This window comes from Glycine soja, chromosome 4, assembly GCF_004193775.1.
Source record: "Glycine soja cultivar W05 chromosome 4, ASM419377v2, whole genome shotgun sequence".
Lineage (NCBI taxonomy): Eukaryota > Viridiplantae > Streptophyta > Magnoliopsida > Fabales > Fabaceae > Glycine > Glycine soja.
The window spans coordinates 1,511,189-1,528,238 of record NC_041005.1 but is presented as its reverse complement, the minus strand read 5'-3'; the positions used below and the strand labels follow the sequence as shown (position 1 = coordinate 1,528,238).

At 31.7% G+C, this 17,050-nt stretch overlaps 4 protein-coding genes across 4 annotated transcripts; 1 reads left to right on the top strand and 3 right to left on the bottom strand.

Moving 5' to 3' along the window:
* Positions 1–3,396: 3,396 nt before the first annotated feature.
* Positions 3,397–5,940, bottom strand: LOC114408527. Its single transcript, XM_028371608.1, has 2 exons — positions 5,452–5,940; positions 3,397–3,842 (listed from the first exon to the last, which is right to left on the bottom strand). Exon 1 carries the CDS (start codon positions 5,795–5,797, stop codon positions 5,468–5,470), a length of 330 nt encoding a protein of 109 aa, XP_028227409.1. The 5' UTR covers positions 5,798–5,940; the 3' UTR covers positions 3,397–3,842; positions 5,452–5,467.
* Positions 5,941–7,090: 1,150 nt separating this feature from the next.
* On the top strand, positions 7,091–10,434 carry LOC114408526. The gene is made up of 2 exons (XM_028371607.1): positions 7,091–7,297; positions 9,636–10,434. The coding sequence occupies exons 1-2, from the start codon at positions 7,182–7,184 to the stop codon at positions 9,841–9,843; spliced, it is 324 nt and encodes a 107-aa protein (XP_028227408.1). The 5' UTR covers positions 7,091–7,181; the 3' UTR covers positions 9,844–10,434.
* Positions 10,435–10,511: 77 nt separating this feature from the next.
* LOC114408525 (lysine histidine transporter-like 8) lies at positions 10,512–15,800 on the bottom strand. Its single transcript, XM_028371606.1, has 5 exons — positions 15,401–15,800; positions 14,961–15,094; positions 11,780–12,198; positions 11,337–11,468; positions 10,512–11,235 (listed from the first exon to the last, which is right to left on the bottom strand). Exons 1-3 carry the CDS (start codon positions 15,718–15,720, stop codon positions 11,789–11,791), a joined length of 864 nt encoding a protein of 287 aa, XP_028227407.1. The 5' UTR covers positions 15,721–15,800; the 3' UTR covers positions 10,512–11,235; positions 11,337–11,468; positions 11,780–11,788.
* On the bottom strand, positions 10,747–11,462 carry LOC114408286 (lysine histidine transporter-like 8). The gene is made up of 2 exons (XM_028371324.1): positions 11,337–11,462; positions 10,747–11,235 (listed from the first exon to the last, which is right to left on the bottom strand). The coding sequence occupies exons 1-2, from the start codon at positions 11,460–11,462 to the stop codon at positions 10,747–10,749; spliced, it is 615 nt and encodes a 204-aa protein (XP_028227125.1).
* Positions 15,801–17,050: the final 1,250 nt, after the last annotated feature.

Here is a 17,050-nt window from a genome sequence, read left to right as displayed (position 1 = left end):
TTTAGATTTAAGTGCGGTACAGAGGAGTATGTAACATAGCCGTGAAAAATTGAAAAAGTTACAATAAAAGAGTGGGAAAAATTGAAGGGAATTTGGCAGGATACGAAAAATAATGTTTTTTCTAGAGGGTAGAAATTAAATGCAAGTGTCGGTCGTGGGGTCCTCACACTAGCTTACTTATATTTGAACTATGCAGTTTAATTTGTCTTCCGCATGGGGTCCTTTGTGTTTGTTTGTGGGCTTACTCTTGCATTACAAACATGACGCGTTCAGACGCAAAGAAGACCGAAGGGCCCTCTTCTTGGAGATGTTCCAATGGAATAGCAGTCCTACGCAATTTCCTCTTTTAAATTGCTGCCCTAGTTAGATTAATGACCCATGTGGAAGCACCGGTACTGGCTGTTTTGTTTGGATGTTCTTAAACTCTACTATCAATTTACAACTTAATTATGAGTGACAATCACATGACAAAAAATTTGATTGCTACTTTGAGTTATGTTTGGTTTAAAACACTTTTCTATTTCTTAAGTTAATAAAAATTGTCATTTGTATTTTGAAAACGATAGATGTTTTTTTTTCAAACTAAACAAGTATTCTTTACAAAAAAAAACGATTAATCTCTCCTTATTTCTTAATAATAATCAAGAGAAAATTATTTAATATTTTCTTTATCAATAAACAACCCTAAACAAGTCCTTCGGATTTTTTTTAAAGCAATCCATTAGGATTTAGTTGTCATTAGTCTTGAGATTTTGAGAGACGCAATTCTGACCAACAAACACACAAGTTTTATTTTTTATACTGGCTTATATACCTACAATATGATCAAAACACAAAGTTAAATCTCGTTATTTTACCACTTATTATTAGAATGAATAAATAGTTCAAATTTACTATCTCAATTATCTTTATATTATCCTATTAATTGGATAAAGAACATTTTTTGAAATTACCTCTGTAATATTTTTGTGTGAATTCTTTATTCAAACACGCATAGATATGCTTTCAATTGTTGAAGGATGTGATGATTTTTATATACCCTGCTTTCTTGCAGATACTTCAATCAACTGGAATTTGATCTCTCTTATTGGTTTGATAGTCTTTCTTATTTTGTATAATGTATCCCAATTAGGTGAGTTGTTTAATTCTTTCTATTTGGATTTCAACTATGAGGCATTATTTAATTATTTTATTTTGTGGAATAATATTAATTAATTATTAGAAAATATTATTTAATTATCAACATTTAATTATAGTCAATTATTATTATTAAAATACCACACTGTTGATATATACTGTATTGGACTTTGTTTAAGAGTGAGCCCATAATGGGCAGGATCATTCATTATAACCAGTAGTGAAACTCCTACCTACTATTTATTAGTGAGATAGAAATTTGTCTCCTCATCAAACAATTTTACATACACATACAACATTCTCCAAAAAAGTGGATAGTTTACTCTCACACAAGAACTCGACTTTCTCTCTTCAATTGAAACAATTGGGACCAATTCAAGTACACGCTCTTAATCTCCCTCTCACATATTGATAATAATATGTTGTCAGAATGTAAACCATCTGCACTTTTTAATAGGCTTCGAATAGGAAGCAAAGAAAAGAAAAAATAAGGAACAACAAAGTTATAATTGTGTAAATCTAATGATTCCCATCCATTTATTTTTTTGTATTAAAACATGGTTGGAGTTGCTTCGATTTGAAGGAGGACTGGGTAGGTTCCTTTATCAATGTATATTATGAGCTTGCCTGTTAAAATTTGGTCCTTGTGAACTGTGATAGTAATTATCTACGAGATCTAAAATTTTCACTATTTTTTTTTTGACGATGGAAAAGGGAGTAATATTTTATAAATTAAATATATTTTACAAAAAAAAAATACTACTACTGTTTAAATTTGGTTGGTGCTGGTACAATGATAAAAAAATGTAGCTTTATTATGTACTTTTTTGACTTTTTGCCCAGTTAATGAAACAAAGCAAACTGGTCATTTGACAAATGCAAATGTGTCATCTTTCCTGCCGCTCTTACATTTGTCAGGTCTCTCATTACACGTACAAACAATCCACCATATTTGTCACCACCCCACATGGCAGCAGAAGTCCCTCAACCAAAATGAAAGAGAGAGAGATTCATGATCTGGTAGCTGAAGTTTACTCAGATAATCGGTTAACTAATAAATTGAAGTTGGAGTTAAAGAATCTAATATCTCTTTATTCCCACCAGGCACCAAGGGTGCTTGTGATTTTTATTTTTTTTATTCTTTATCTCTGGATGTCTGTTGCTCCAAAAATACAAACAAGTCTACCCTTATTTCTAAAGCCAATAAATTTTCGAAAAATATGCTTATACACCTCTCATGTGTCTACATCTTTTGAGAGAGATAAGACAAGAAGAGAAGATAAATTAATGATATGTTTGGTTATATGATATGATGGGGGAAAATGTAACAAAAAAAATAGAAGTGTTATCATGGCGTCTTTTCGTTATATGATTTGACGGAAAAAAAATATAACAAAAAATTAAACGTATTGTTATGATGTTGTAATTTATAAGTCTAACTATCAATAACATGAATCATTATTACAATATCTCAATTAGGCGGGCATACTTTTGACTGATTAAGTTACTTAGAATTTTTTTATACTCCTTATTTAATTTTAAGACAGTGTGGTTTGGTTGGTGACCAATCTTGAACTTTGTTGGCTTTATGTTAATTTTTCTTTATAATATTTTTATCAGTACTGGTGATTATTGTCAAAGGTTTATTTCTTCTCGTTACTAATCACTAATTAGCTGCTTTCATAAAAATATCAATAATATCATTTTAAAAATTAGAAAAAAACAACATGAATTGACTTAGTTGGTTCAAAAGTTCTCCTACTTGAAAACTGAGTTACATTGATGCCACTGAGGAGTTGCTATTGATCTCTATCAAGAAATTGATCCTTTTTTATTTATTTTGAAATTGTCTTTCCTACGAAATTATGGTTCTAGTCATGCATAATAAAATCATGGTTTTGTTTTACAACAATTTTCACACTGTTATTAATATAATAGAATCGTGACACCCGCATTAACACAAAAGAATCGTGATTCTTTGAGCTAAGGGGCGTAAAAAACAACAATTGAATTGTGAGTCCATTTTACTATTTTTTTTACAAAAAAAATGGAAAAAAATTAAAAATACATACAGTGTTCTTTATTGACTGAGAACTGCAATAATTGACTGAACACGATTTTTTATGATACGCGTTAACTAAACATTACTTTCTGTTAGGCATATTATCCATATTCACCATATTACTAAAACATGAAATTGTGTCATTTACACTAGGATACATAATAAAATCACAATTGACATTCAAAACCCCAAAAAAATAATTAACGAAACCATGATTTCGTTACTGAGTTTTATTTCAAAAAAAACACCAGAATCATAATTTTACTACAGCATTATCTACAACAGAATTCTGTTTAACAAAATAATGCAAAATAAAATTAGCGTTGCAGAGGGACGTTGAAGGGGGGGAAACAAAGGAGATGGAAGGATGGGAAATTTTTAAATTAGAGATAGAAGGATAATTTCATGTGGTGTTAAGAGCCAATGACAAATTTTGTAGGAACCAACGGTAACCATGCCACTTTCAAAACATAAAATCCCTTTCAAGTTAGGTTGGGTCGACCAAGTTTGCAGGCTGACCCATATTCGTCTACATTCTTAGAATAAACTAATAAAGTCATGACTATAAGGTCCACGCTTATTGGAATCTTTTGGGCTTCATTCCACTCCATTTCTTGTTGTGGTTCCATCTCTCCAATTTAACCTGAAAAACCACAATCTCCCATAATCATTTTGGTGTAAGTTAAAGTGCCTCTCAAACTTGTCTAAATTTTGCAGTCAAAATAGAAAATTCATTCGCCTGAAAACATTATCCACAAACATTGTTTCCCCTATTTCATGATCTCCAAAGTAATCATAAAGAAAAAAAGGTGTCATATTTAAGGAAGGGTTTACTAGAACAAAAATAAAAGAACAGACATTATCTGCAGGTTGATCAACGAGAAAACTTAAAGAGAAAAAGGATGGAAACCTTTAAACCTTTCAGCTAAACTCATCTAACAAAAACAAACAAACATATATGATCATCCACTACATAGACCAATATACAAGTCCATTGTATCAACCTTACAGAAAGAGAATAAAAAAAAGGCATTTGGGATTACCAGTTACACAGAAACTGAGGCAGAAAGGCTGTAGCTGCAGACAGGGAACTTACTTAAAAGGAGGATCTGTATGAAATGACTCTTTCTGACTAAGCTTGTGAACTTTTCTGTTTCTATGACGTTCCATAGTCAAAAGTAATTGTTATATTTTTTTCCGTCAAATCATATTAGAATTGAGAATGGATTAGCCTAATAGAGAGAAGAGGGTTGCTCACCTCATTATAAAATATATTTTAACCATATACCTAATAGTCCATGAAATTGTGGTAACAAGAATCGTGATAATGAGTTCACAACCTATGAAGCAATCATCTTACTATATGAAGAACCTTAACATTGGTCTTTTAGGTCAAAATTTAAAATAAGTTGTGTAATGAGTTACAACTAACTCAGAAGCCAGTCCATACACAGCAAATGAAAGAGTGAAATCGGTGGTTAAGTATACACGGATTACCAAGGTAGTTAAATAAACCATTGTTCAAAGGGAAATCAGGCCAAATCAAAGCGTGGATATTTAATCAACCACTGTGCAAGGGAGTTGCAGAACGAAAAGCTAAGATAAAAGAAATGGAGACATAGAGAGATGGAGACATTGCAAGCATTGAAGAAATTCAAGCATATATATATATATATATATATATATATATATATATATATATATATATATATATATATATATATTATCACTCAGTAAATTGGTCGCAAATGTGGAAGAGTGTGGATTCAAACTTAAGTTATATGCTTAATAAATTATGCAACCACTAAAGTTTACCTCCAAAACCACATGGGGAACCATTGATAATTGTAAAACAGCACAACAAAGAAATTTATTGCAGTTGAGGTGTGCTGGAAGGAACAATGGTTTGGCATCAGAATTTTTAGGGAAATTACTCCAGCAAAGTGACTTCAAATACAAACACAAAATGAACAATTTCGACATTGAGGTTAGCTTCTAAGAAGATTCAAATTTCCAAATGTAATTTATGTCCTTGAAGCTGTTAGAAATATATGAAGACCCTTCTAATTGTATCCCTTCAATTCATCCTCACAGGACATTACATTTAATACGAATCTTTTAAGTGCAAACATTAGACATATCCTCAACAAGAACCAATTTTCCTAGAGAGCAACAAAACACTTTCAAAGACTATTATTATTCACGAGTCAATTTAATTGTTTCTTCGGAGAGATGGAAAAAAAAAAACTCACAGGGAGGGGAAAGGGATCAGTGTTGTTCTGCAAAGAGGTGGCGAAGGCGAGAAGCGAAGAGGCCGGTGGAATCTTGAGAAGCTTCTCGAAGGAGGTCGTTCTTGATGTTGTTGATGCGGTCGGTGAGAGAACCGTGGTCGACCCTGAGGGCGTGGATGTCTTCTTGGAGGCCATGGATTTTGTACTTCTGACTCAAAGATCGCATGCTCAATAGAAGGATACCCGTCATGGCGAAGAATTGGATGAAGCTGTCCTTCCGTTGCTTCGCGTGCGCCATAAACCCTAATATCTTCCTCGAATGTTCCGCGGCGGCGCTCGGTCGAGGAGAAGCTGAAGAAGAAGCCATGCCGATCTATCCACAACACGACCGATACTATTACTCACCCACCTACAACAGAACCTCCCTGCTTTCTTTCCTCGCTGATCACAAATTGCAATGAATGTCGACGGATTCACCTGTGTAATCCTCCGCGTTACTTTCTTGTTGCTCTTTTTTTCTTTTTATCTCGTTAAAAAAAATTAAAATATTAAATTTTGCAATTTAATAAAAAAAATTGTGATGAAATAATAGAAAAATATTCTATAACTATACATGTGATTATAATATTTTTTTAGTAAAATAATACTAACCAGAGTAAATACTTAATATCATTTTAATTTTCAAAAAATTTAACTTCTTACTTAAAATCTATTACACTAAAATATATTAATATTTTAAACATAACAAAATAATAATATAAATTAAAGATGAAAATCTTAACTTAACAAATTAATAATATTTGTATATTTAACTTAGGTGAGTTAAATGAATAGTCTATTAAATTTATATGTTTTTTTAACATGTCAGACTCAAAAACTCAATATAATTATATCAACTTTCAAAAAAAGAAGCATGTTGTCCTCTTAATTCATAGGCTTAAAGAGTTAATCCATATATCTACCCCTAATTATATGTGGCATTGGTCAAATCTAATGACAAAGACCATGATTTCCTTGCGTCAACTAGAGATATCAACCAACTCCAAAGACTAATCCATGGTCTCTTTCCCATCAACCAAGATCCATCAACTAGATCATGACAAACTTGTATAAACCAACTCTAATAATTAGACCATCAATAGTTAACTAAAAAAATTATACTTGGAAATGAAATCAATTTTCTATTTTTGCATTCAAAATTGATACAAAATGGAAACACATTTCTTTAACACACCCATAATACAAACAAACAAACATGCTTCCTTTTGTGAGGAGTATTTTTGTTATAAAAAAACTAAAGCAGGGTGTATACTTGGCAATAAAGAGGATGCCATTAACAATACCCTTGAAACAAATTACAACCCAACAAAATTTAAGGCTCATATATATATATATTCTAGAAAATATATTTCCATAACTAATTCATAGTTCTAGAAATATATTTTCATAATAGGTATATGTTAGTATGGACATCTCTGGAAAGGAAAAGGGGTTCCAAGGGGGTGTTCTCCTTTAAGGAAAAGAGGGTATGATGGGTAATTAAGAGGTAGGAAAGGGATATGAGGTGTACTTAGAGAAAATAGTGGAACCTAATGTAGATTGAGCCTAGGCCGGCCCGTTTGAAAGCAGAAAGCCTGAGACTAAAACAAATGGGATGCATGGTCAGTTCGCTCTAACTACAATCAAATTCATTTTCTGGTTTTCGTTTTAGATAGAGAAAGAATTAGAGACAGCGAGTGAGGGGGGCTACCATGATAACACGATCGAATCTGGTTGAACAGCTGCGAGAGTATCAGATTCGATCCAAGCATGACTGGGCCTCTGTCTCGTTCTTCTCCTCCACTTCTTCAAACATCACCACTTCCAGGTATGCGCTACCCCCCCCTTTATTTGCCATGTTTATTGTTTGCCTCACAATTATTGTACACATGGGATTGAAAGATCACAAATTTCGCTCGGCTAATTTTGAGTTTTTTTATTTTCTTACTTCCAATGTTTTTTTCCCCACAGGATTTGGCTTATTTCCCGTTACAATTTTTTGTTTTTGTTTTTTAAATTAAGATGGAAATTGTTGTTACTTGTTAACATGATTCGATTAGGAAAATAGTCTTATAATAAATAAATTGGTAGGCACGTACATGGTGATTCGATTGGGCGTGGTTGTCTAGATTAGTATTCAATTTGTTCCCCAGCACACACACGCACACCTTTTGTTCTTCCACATACATACCATTTGTGTTTGACTCCTTGATTTTTGGGTATCTGCCTAATCTCGTTATTCAAAATAAGGTAGGTTTTCCTAACCAGGATAAAGGATAGTTAACGAATACAAACAGAAAAACAAGGTTTTGATTCATATGATTTGCTAGTCTTAAAAGGAGGACTTATATCTTGTTGGGCATAATATTGAAATTTGGCTTGGTGAAAAGTGGCTTCAAGTAGTTATCAGATTCATTGGTTACAAAAGCAAAATAAGTGCAGAGTTATTAGTTACTTTGGGGGGTTTTGATGTGTAGGAGTAGGAGAAGATTGGTATGTTATCAAAATTGATCTTGTCACTGTATATATACTGGCGTAGTTGTCTAGGCTCTATGGTTAAGTTCCAAGTTTTAACACAATTGGTTAGGATGACAGGTATACCTTTATTAGTTAAACTAATCAGAAGTGATGACTATTCAATCTGAATCTCCTCTTCTCATACACTTTTGATCTCAGATATTTTGCTGCTTTTAAAAAAGGTTCTACTTGTTTAATATTTAGGGGCTTCTCTAAAAGATTTCCAACTTCATAGTTCATACTGATAAACCATTTTTTCTTCCAGATGGCACATGTATTTACTTATTAATTATTATATCATTGTTTTGCCAAGCCTTTGGAATCTTATATGACCAGCAATCAGTACATTTTTGTTGAACTTGAAATGGCTACACTAATCATAAGCACAAATTAATGTTTCACCTTTACAATTACTGGTATGTAGGGATTTTTAATGTAGTGGGGAGAGGATCAAAGGGGAAAATAAATTTCTCTTATTTGTTCTGGTCTAGGAAGTCCTGATACACAATACGATATGGATATGAGGTTACAGGGAATTTCTTAAAAATCAAGATACACATGGTCAAGATATGCTAACAAGAATTTATATATATTTAATGTAAATACACATTATTTGTAAAGAGACGTTTGCATCCCTAATTGCTCATTAATATATAAACATATAATAGTCAATAAATGATGATTACAGTTTACAAAAAAGATATAATTTGTAGTCATAACAAGTAAGCATAGTTACATATCTTTCCCCCACCCATATCAGAATATTTATTTCTTTATTCCTATGAACATGCCACAAAAATATGCAATTCCCTGCCCAAGTTTGAATGCCATAAAGGGTCAGTTTGTTTGAGCTTATTTTTAAAATAAAATAAGCAATTTTATAATTTTCTGATATGTTTGTCTAAACTGTTTTTATTTAAAATAGGCTGTTTTTTGTTTTTTTTTTTAAGTAGAAAAACCTATCTACTTCATAAAAAAGCACTATATGAAAAATGCTTTTTTAAAAATTGTTTTTTTTAAGTTTAAACAAATTGGCTCAAAATTATAAAAATTAAAAAGTATCATTAGTCCTATACAAAAGAAGTTTTGGCTTCATAGAATAATAAGATTTTCATTGGGAAGAGAGTTGCTCCGTATTAACAATGGACATTATCAGGTGCCTTTTAACAATAAAAAAAAACTACAGTAGTTACATGACTGTGTCCTGAGCCATATCCATGGAATATCAGAGGTGTATCAGGCATTTTAAAAAAAAAAAAAGTAATAATGAAAGTAAATGGATAATTTTGGATAGATATTGAACGTGCATCAATATTGGATATGTGTTGGACACCATACTTTTTGCATTTTTTGAGTATCGACCCTTCATAGGTTTTGATTAAAAGAGGAGAGAGGAAAAATAAAAGTAGTATACTTCAAATCTCCCTAGTGTAGGAAGTGCAACGAAAATGAGTAAATTTTGGTCTCTTTTTTGCCCTTTCCCCCAAATTTATGAACCAATTGAACACTATGAAACAAATGACTTAAGGCCATGAAATGCATATAAAATAGTTGCAGTCTATTTAGTTGGGTTAATTGTTATTTCTGTCTGTCAATTCTTTTTGAATAACATAATCTGGTGATAATGATGTCTCTTTATTGCGGTGCAGGGTGGATGTGGTGCTTTTTGTAATATGGGAACTTGTTATTTTAGCTTTCTTGGTTTTTTCTGTAGTCTCTCTGTACTTCAAGCACATCCGGCTTGCTTTTATTTTAGTCTGCATCACAATCCTATTGCTTTTATGCATGAAAATTACAAAGCAAGTAAGGCTTGCAAGGAAAAAGAGACGAAGGATGCTTCTTCCATTGTCAATGTAAAATGGTATCAAGTCTTGACCTTTGGCATATTTCCTATTCTCTTACCACCCATTTACTGGCTAGGTTCTGGGCCATTTGTAATCATTTCCATCGGTCCCGCTTCTCATTCATCACTGGATTGTGTATCATCTGATTCCACCTATAGCAAGTCGACTGAACTATATAATTGATGTTTTTACATCAAGACAAGCTTATCCAATTGGTTGATCTTGATCATTGTTGGAGGCAATGTGGCTTAGTAATGCTAGGATCTTGTCACAACCTATGTATATTTGGCAATTCTTTTTGCTGTTTATTTCTGTATACACAGTGCAACTGCTGCAAGTTACTATTGAGTTTTTGACCCCTTGACTTTGAATGTTCAAATACCATCAGATGAGTTATTGTATAATGACGACATATGTGTGAGATAGGTTTAGCACTGTGATATTGTGCACAAGGTGATTAAATGATAGGTGCGAAGTGTTGTTAGCTTTGCTGGCCTTAGAAGATAATTCCTGTGGTGTTGGCCTTGTATGGAGAATGTAACCCTTGTTTAACTTCACTTTGGACGATGATGTGAAAATATTTCCTTATCTGACTTAAGACCTATTTGATTTGTGGTTGTCAATGGAATATTTATTGGCCAGACTAACATATTAACTTAATGTTTCTTTTCTGGCACATTCTGCAAGTTAAATACATTTTATTTCCACACATTTTACATCAAAATGACCCATGTTTCATGATCGATATTAAACAATTAGAATAGAATGTCTGTTGTTGTCACAAGCGAGTCATTCTCTCATTCATTTCTGATGGGAGTTAACGTCCCCAACTTTTGTGTGCTCCGCATGCTTGTCCATGAAACATTTGCAAATCAACTTCCAGTGTTGTGATTGAGCGTAGTATAGTATCTAATTCCTACTGTGGATTAAAGAAATGGATCTCTATGCCCTGAGCAACTATGCCCCGAATGGCTCCTATGACAACCAGTACACTTAGAATCATCCCAACAACACCTAGTGTCCAGTTCAAGTACCAGTTTGTGCTACATCTCTGTGGCTTCTTAATCTGTATCCACATGAAACAGGGATATGCTAAGGTTATTGGTAGAGCAGCGCCTCCTATCAGACCTGCCAAACTCCGTAAGAATGGTAAGGCTACAGCAATAAAAAATGCTAGGCACCCGAAGAGACCCCTGAAGGCTATTCGTAGCCACCTCGGGCAAGGTCTGTTCATCTTGCTAGTGTATCTGAATTCCAGATCGTCAAATACTGGCATTGCATAGATTTGGAAGGAACTGAGGCTGTTTATAACAACTAGCAAGCTTGTCAAAGCAATGATAAATTTTGATGTATCATGTTCGTGGTATTTTTGCAAAGCACCTAACATCCCTCCATTGGTAGGTATCTGCCATCAAAGAGCAAGCGGTTAGCTTCTATATGATCAATCGTAAAGTCAATAATTCGAAACATAGTCTATTACGGATATTAATTATTAATTATACTTACTAAATTTCCATAGGCCCAATAACCTCCAATGGCAAGGGGAAACAAACACAAGGCGATGACTGTGTAAGCAAACATAACACCTTTCCACATGGCCAAGCGTGAGGGTTGCTTAGCATCCGAAGGCATGGTTCCCTACAATTTTGGGGGGTGGGGACAGTTTAACAATAATAAATATTAGTTCTTGTTAATAAGTATTTTTAGGACATTATTTAAGAAATTAAAATAAATAAAAAATATTTAATCAAAAAATTATAAAAAAAATTAAAAAATTATAAACAACATAATTTTTTTAATCCAACAAAAAATTTCACTTTAAATTCCTTTAAAAGTGGACTGATTAACATTCTCCATATAAAAATAGCTGCATGCGCAGCAACACCGATTATAGAAATCCACCTATGATGTACAAACAAAATGCTTGACCATGCATACTTTTTATGTACCTGTATTTCCTACACAAGATTGTGACCGCGGAAAGCAAAAGCAATGATGCCTAGTGCATTCCACGCGCTAAAAATCATGCTAGCCTCTGATTGTCCCCTTGGTGGTTCATAGGATACATGATCAAGTCTACCTTGGACTACAGATACTATACATATAAGAGCACAATAACTCACTGCAGTGATGGCTCCTATGAGGGAAACCCCTGCGATTGAATTCAGGTTTGGTAACTGGGCAAGCAAAATGGCTGTGCATGTAAACACCAAATACCATTCAATGGTTGTGAGTGGGCTTGCAGTTCCAAACACCATCTGAAAGAATATCTTCATTGTGTCAGCTCCGATCATGATCAGTGTCACACACGTCCCACCCGATAAATACATGATTGGGAAGAGTGCTAGTAGTTTTCCCATCTTTTCTCCTGCACGCAGTTTCGTTTGTCCTTTGTCTTGTCAATTGCCGATGATTGTTTCGGTCAACATATGATAAACATTAATTAATTGATTACACTACTAATCACTATTCGGGTATGGTGCTTATTTTTAAATACTATAAATCACTAACAGAATATAATATATATGTAATTTACTTTTGAAGTTGCTTTTACGAGAGGCAATCAACCATAATAGAACAGCCATATATAAAGTTGACCTAAGTACCTAACAGACCAACTTGTGCATGCTTAAAGTGCAACAAGCATGAGTTTTATAAAAAAAAATAAAAGTGTTTCAACGAGCGAGCGAATTTAAAATTCTGAAAAATTCTCAATTCTAAGAATTTTAAATATTTTAATTGAAATTTTTTTATTTTTAAAATTTTGTGTTTGAATAAAAAAAATTAAAATTATGAGGGTAAAAAAAAATGAATCACAAATTTCAAAAACTTTCAGGTGAAAGAAAAGATAAAAATTATAAAGAAAATATGAAAACGTTTTGAAAGATTCTTCTATCAAGAAAGAGAATTTTAATTTCTCACTTTTTATAAGAAAATTAAAATTCTACATTTTTAGTTGTTTAAAATTATGTTTTAAAATTCTAAAAAATTAAATTCGTCATAGAAAATATCAAAACAATTAATTTTAAATTAAAGAAATTTAAATTCTCTAATAAATTACTTTCCACAATTAAAATTCTCTATCCTAATACACTCTAAAGGAAAATGTTAATTTCTTCTTATTTCTTAAAATTAACGAGCAATAATTTTGTTATTTCTTTGACCCTCAAAAAATAATTTTAAAATGTGTATAAAAGAATATGATAAAACATAAGTGGGAAATAAAAAATTATATACGATGTCAATTATTTATCTTCTTTCTGGGTAATCGATTATTAATTTGATGATATAATAATTAAAACTGATGTAAAAATCAAGCAGAATCACTAGATTAGAGGGAGACATTTTTTTATGCAGAGTACATGTATCATTATAAGTGATAGCCCTATTCCAATTAAATAAGATCATTATGTAATAAGAAGGACGACATATTTTAGATACACGCACGTAAGATGATGTTTTCTGTTTCATTTATTCATTTGACATGTCATATTAGGTGGGTTGTATATACCCATATCGCATCCACTTTAAACAATACTCATTAGACAGCATTTTGTTTTCTTAATAGTTGAAATAAATCTACCTTAAGATTTGCTAAATGTTTATGATGTTAAAATGTGGATAAGTATGTACACAGTACATCAAAAGAAAGAAAGAAAAAGCAAGATCTGTATCATTATTAAACTTTAATGCTGTTACTAGGAGATGATATGATTTAAAGTTACTTAAATATGAATAAATAATATATTCATGATTATCTATCTCTCGAGTTAACTTGCTAATTCTTATGAGTTTATAAGTTCACTTATTTTTTGTGAGTTGACTCTTGAGTAAACTTTTTTTTACTAGATTCTAGATAAACTCTATAAACTTAAAGTAAACTCGGTAGACTCTTGAGTTTATCACCGAGTCAACGAGTTAGCAAGTTAAAAAAATTAGACCAAAATGCAAGTCATTTTGATTATTTTTTATTTGTTTAACATCCAACATACTTTCATTTAACGTGTTATTCTCAAATATAAAATTTCCACCTTTAATAATATCAAACCCTCGATGAGAAAGATCTACCACTACTATAATCTCTACAAGTTATTGTCTAGTTGTGATGTATTATTACTAGACTTGGTTATTTAAATATTCTCAACTCTATGATTTACTGTTTTATTTTATTATATTGTTGAAATATTTAATTAGTATGTTATTTATATATTTTTTGTTATTATTTTTATATGAAATAAATTCTTAGGAGTCTACGAGTTGAGTTTACAAATCGAGTTTATGGAACTCTCACGAATCTAGTTAAATTCTCGACTTTGATAACCTTAAATATATCTACTTCCTTTTTAACATTTGTTCCTTTTTATTTTCTTAAAGAACTAGACTATATTGGCATAAAATATATGGTCCTGCATACAACTAAATTAGGGTAAATAGTGGATAGTGTATTTTACACCATTAATTATTTAAGTGCAATCTTTGATATATAATTAGTGTGTTAATTTTACACTGACAGTATATATAAAAAACTCAATAAATTAAGAATTTAAATTTTATATATTAAAAATACTTTTTTATATATTTAACTAATAATCAAAAATGATTTTAAGTATGAATTTTATAATAATAACTAAAAATAATTGGTATAAAATTCAATAAATTTATCTTAGATGATAATATATATTAGATAATGGGATAAGAAATATTTATATAAAACGTACATTCATGTTAATTGAAAATTTTAAAAAGTATCGATTAATTTGTATGTTATTATTCAGTTAAAAATCATCATGTGTTAAAAGATTTCTAATTTTTTACCGTATTTATTTTAATATTCATAATAATGATGTTTTTAATTATTAGTTGAGAGTCAGCGATTTTTCCATATTTTTCCATCATTCCAGTTATAAGTCCGAGCAATGATATTTAGATATCTTAATTTTTCTAATTAAATACTTTATTAATATTTTTTTTTTGACATCATGTTATTTTATTTATGATACTTATATTTTTTTCCTCTTTTACTAAGTGCGAAATATGAGTTTTTAGATGTCCAAAATCATTTATGTATGAGTTGGCGATTTTGCACGTAATAATACCCCCAGAAAAAAAAAACTATAACTGTACGCTTACCGAATGCTGCCATAGCAAGTCTGAGGTACCTGCTATGGCGCACCCCTGAGTCCGATTCGTGAAGCTGAATCAGTAACCACAACGTGTAGAGCTGCCATGTAAAAGCCACACAGAGACATATGATTCCCCAAGTCCTGCATCAACACCAATATATATATATATATATATATATATATATATATATATATATATATATATATATATATATATATATATATATATATGCAACTTAATAAAAAGTATTGTTAGCCACTGATCATTCTAATCCAGTTATATATATTGGAAAACAGTATATGGAAACCAAATACCTAAAGAGGAAAAGAATAAGAAGAGTAAATACGATGAGTTATGTAAGAAAAAGTTTGAGAAATATATAGAGGTCATTAATTACTCATATATATTTTAGCGGAGTGGGGAAAAAAAAAGAGTTAAAAGCTGACCAGCCAAGACTGGTGAAGGCTAATGGAAGAACAAGAGCCTGAAATCCAATCCCTGAAGAAAGAACGTGAAACGCAGCGTAGTATGCGTTTCCCTTCCTTGACTCGGTGATGGGAAGCCAATCATCTTGTGGGTCAAGCTTGGTGAAGCGACCAACTTCTCCCAAGTAACCTTGCATGTTTTCAATGGCCTTCTTCATGGGGCTGGCTAAAGGGGTGCTCATAAAACGAGTTGCAAATGGGCTTTTGGGAGTTGAAATCCCCGGAGAGCTCTGAGTCTCTCTCGGTCTACCACTCACCTTTACTTCCACCACTTCTTCCATTATAATTGCCACAGTTCTCGATCTGTGTCTCACTCCTCACCGTCACCACTCTTCTTTAGTTTAAGTCAAGTCCATCACGACTTGTATTTTGATGTTAGCATCCTAGCCTCAGTTTGTATATATAAGAAGGATTTTACTGATAAGTGTGTTCAGGATATTGATTAATAAATTAAAAAGAATAATTATTTATTGTAAAAATCATAAAAGAGTGAAAAAAAATATAAAAGCATAATTTACATATCTCAATAATTTTTTTTATCTTTTAAGGTTCTTAATTAATGTCCTAAAAATAATTATTTTTCATATAAGAAATGGGAAGTATGGACGGGAAGTGGAGGAAAAGATGCAATTAAATGTAAAAGATACTAAGATAGAAGAATGGATTGTTATAAAATAAAAGTACCCGTGCATGTCCAATTTGCATATTTGATTTTCGGACAACTCACAGTATACTGTGAGTTGTTGTGAGTAGATTAACCAATCTTTCAATTAGAAAACAGCAGTCGCTTCGGTCCAAGTAGTGGGTTGGCCAAGGAGATATTCCAATTGTTTCGATTTTGATGGATAATATTCGAGTTGATCGGATATGGACTCGGGTTTTTCCTCATAACCAAAAGTAGGGTATGGGTATGAGATTACTACATCTGTTCCGACCCCGAATCCGGACCTGTCACGCCATTTAAAAATTTTAGAATTCTTACATAATTTAATCAAAAGATCTAGAATTTTTATTACTTGTTAATTTTATTTTAGAATTTTTACATAATTTAATATTATTTTCTTAACGATTTTTGTAGACACATGCGTTATAATTAATTTATTGATATATAAGTAGTTAAAAATAAATATTTAACAATAAATTTATTTTTTTAAATCAAATTTTTAATATTTTCTTTACAAAAAAATATTTTTCTAATTTGAATCAGGTACGGGACAAGATCTGAGATACCCGATGGATACGAGATAATAAATTTTAACCCGTCGAATATCGGATACAAGTATGGGGCCATGTTGGAGAGTCGGGGTCGAGAATTGGGGAGACAATACCCGTCCCCATCCCATTGTCATGTCTATGCACAACAACCAATAATATCATCTCCATGATTAGATTTAGACAAGAATGGAATAAGAATAAAAACATTCCTTAATTCATTTTTGGGTGAATATTAGAGCTGTCATAATCACTCAAACTTACGAAACAATTTGGTGTATCACTGACGAGGCCAAAAAAGGAAAAAAATGTAATTGATAATAAAACATAATTTCCATTTATGATCCGATTTATTCGGGTTCAATCTATGATGTGTCGGATTGATCTATTTAATTAACC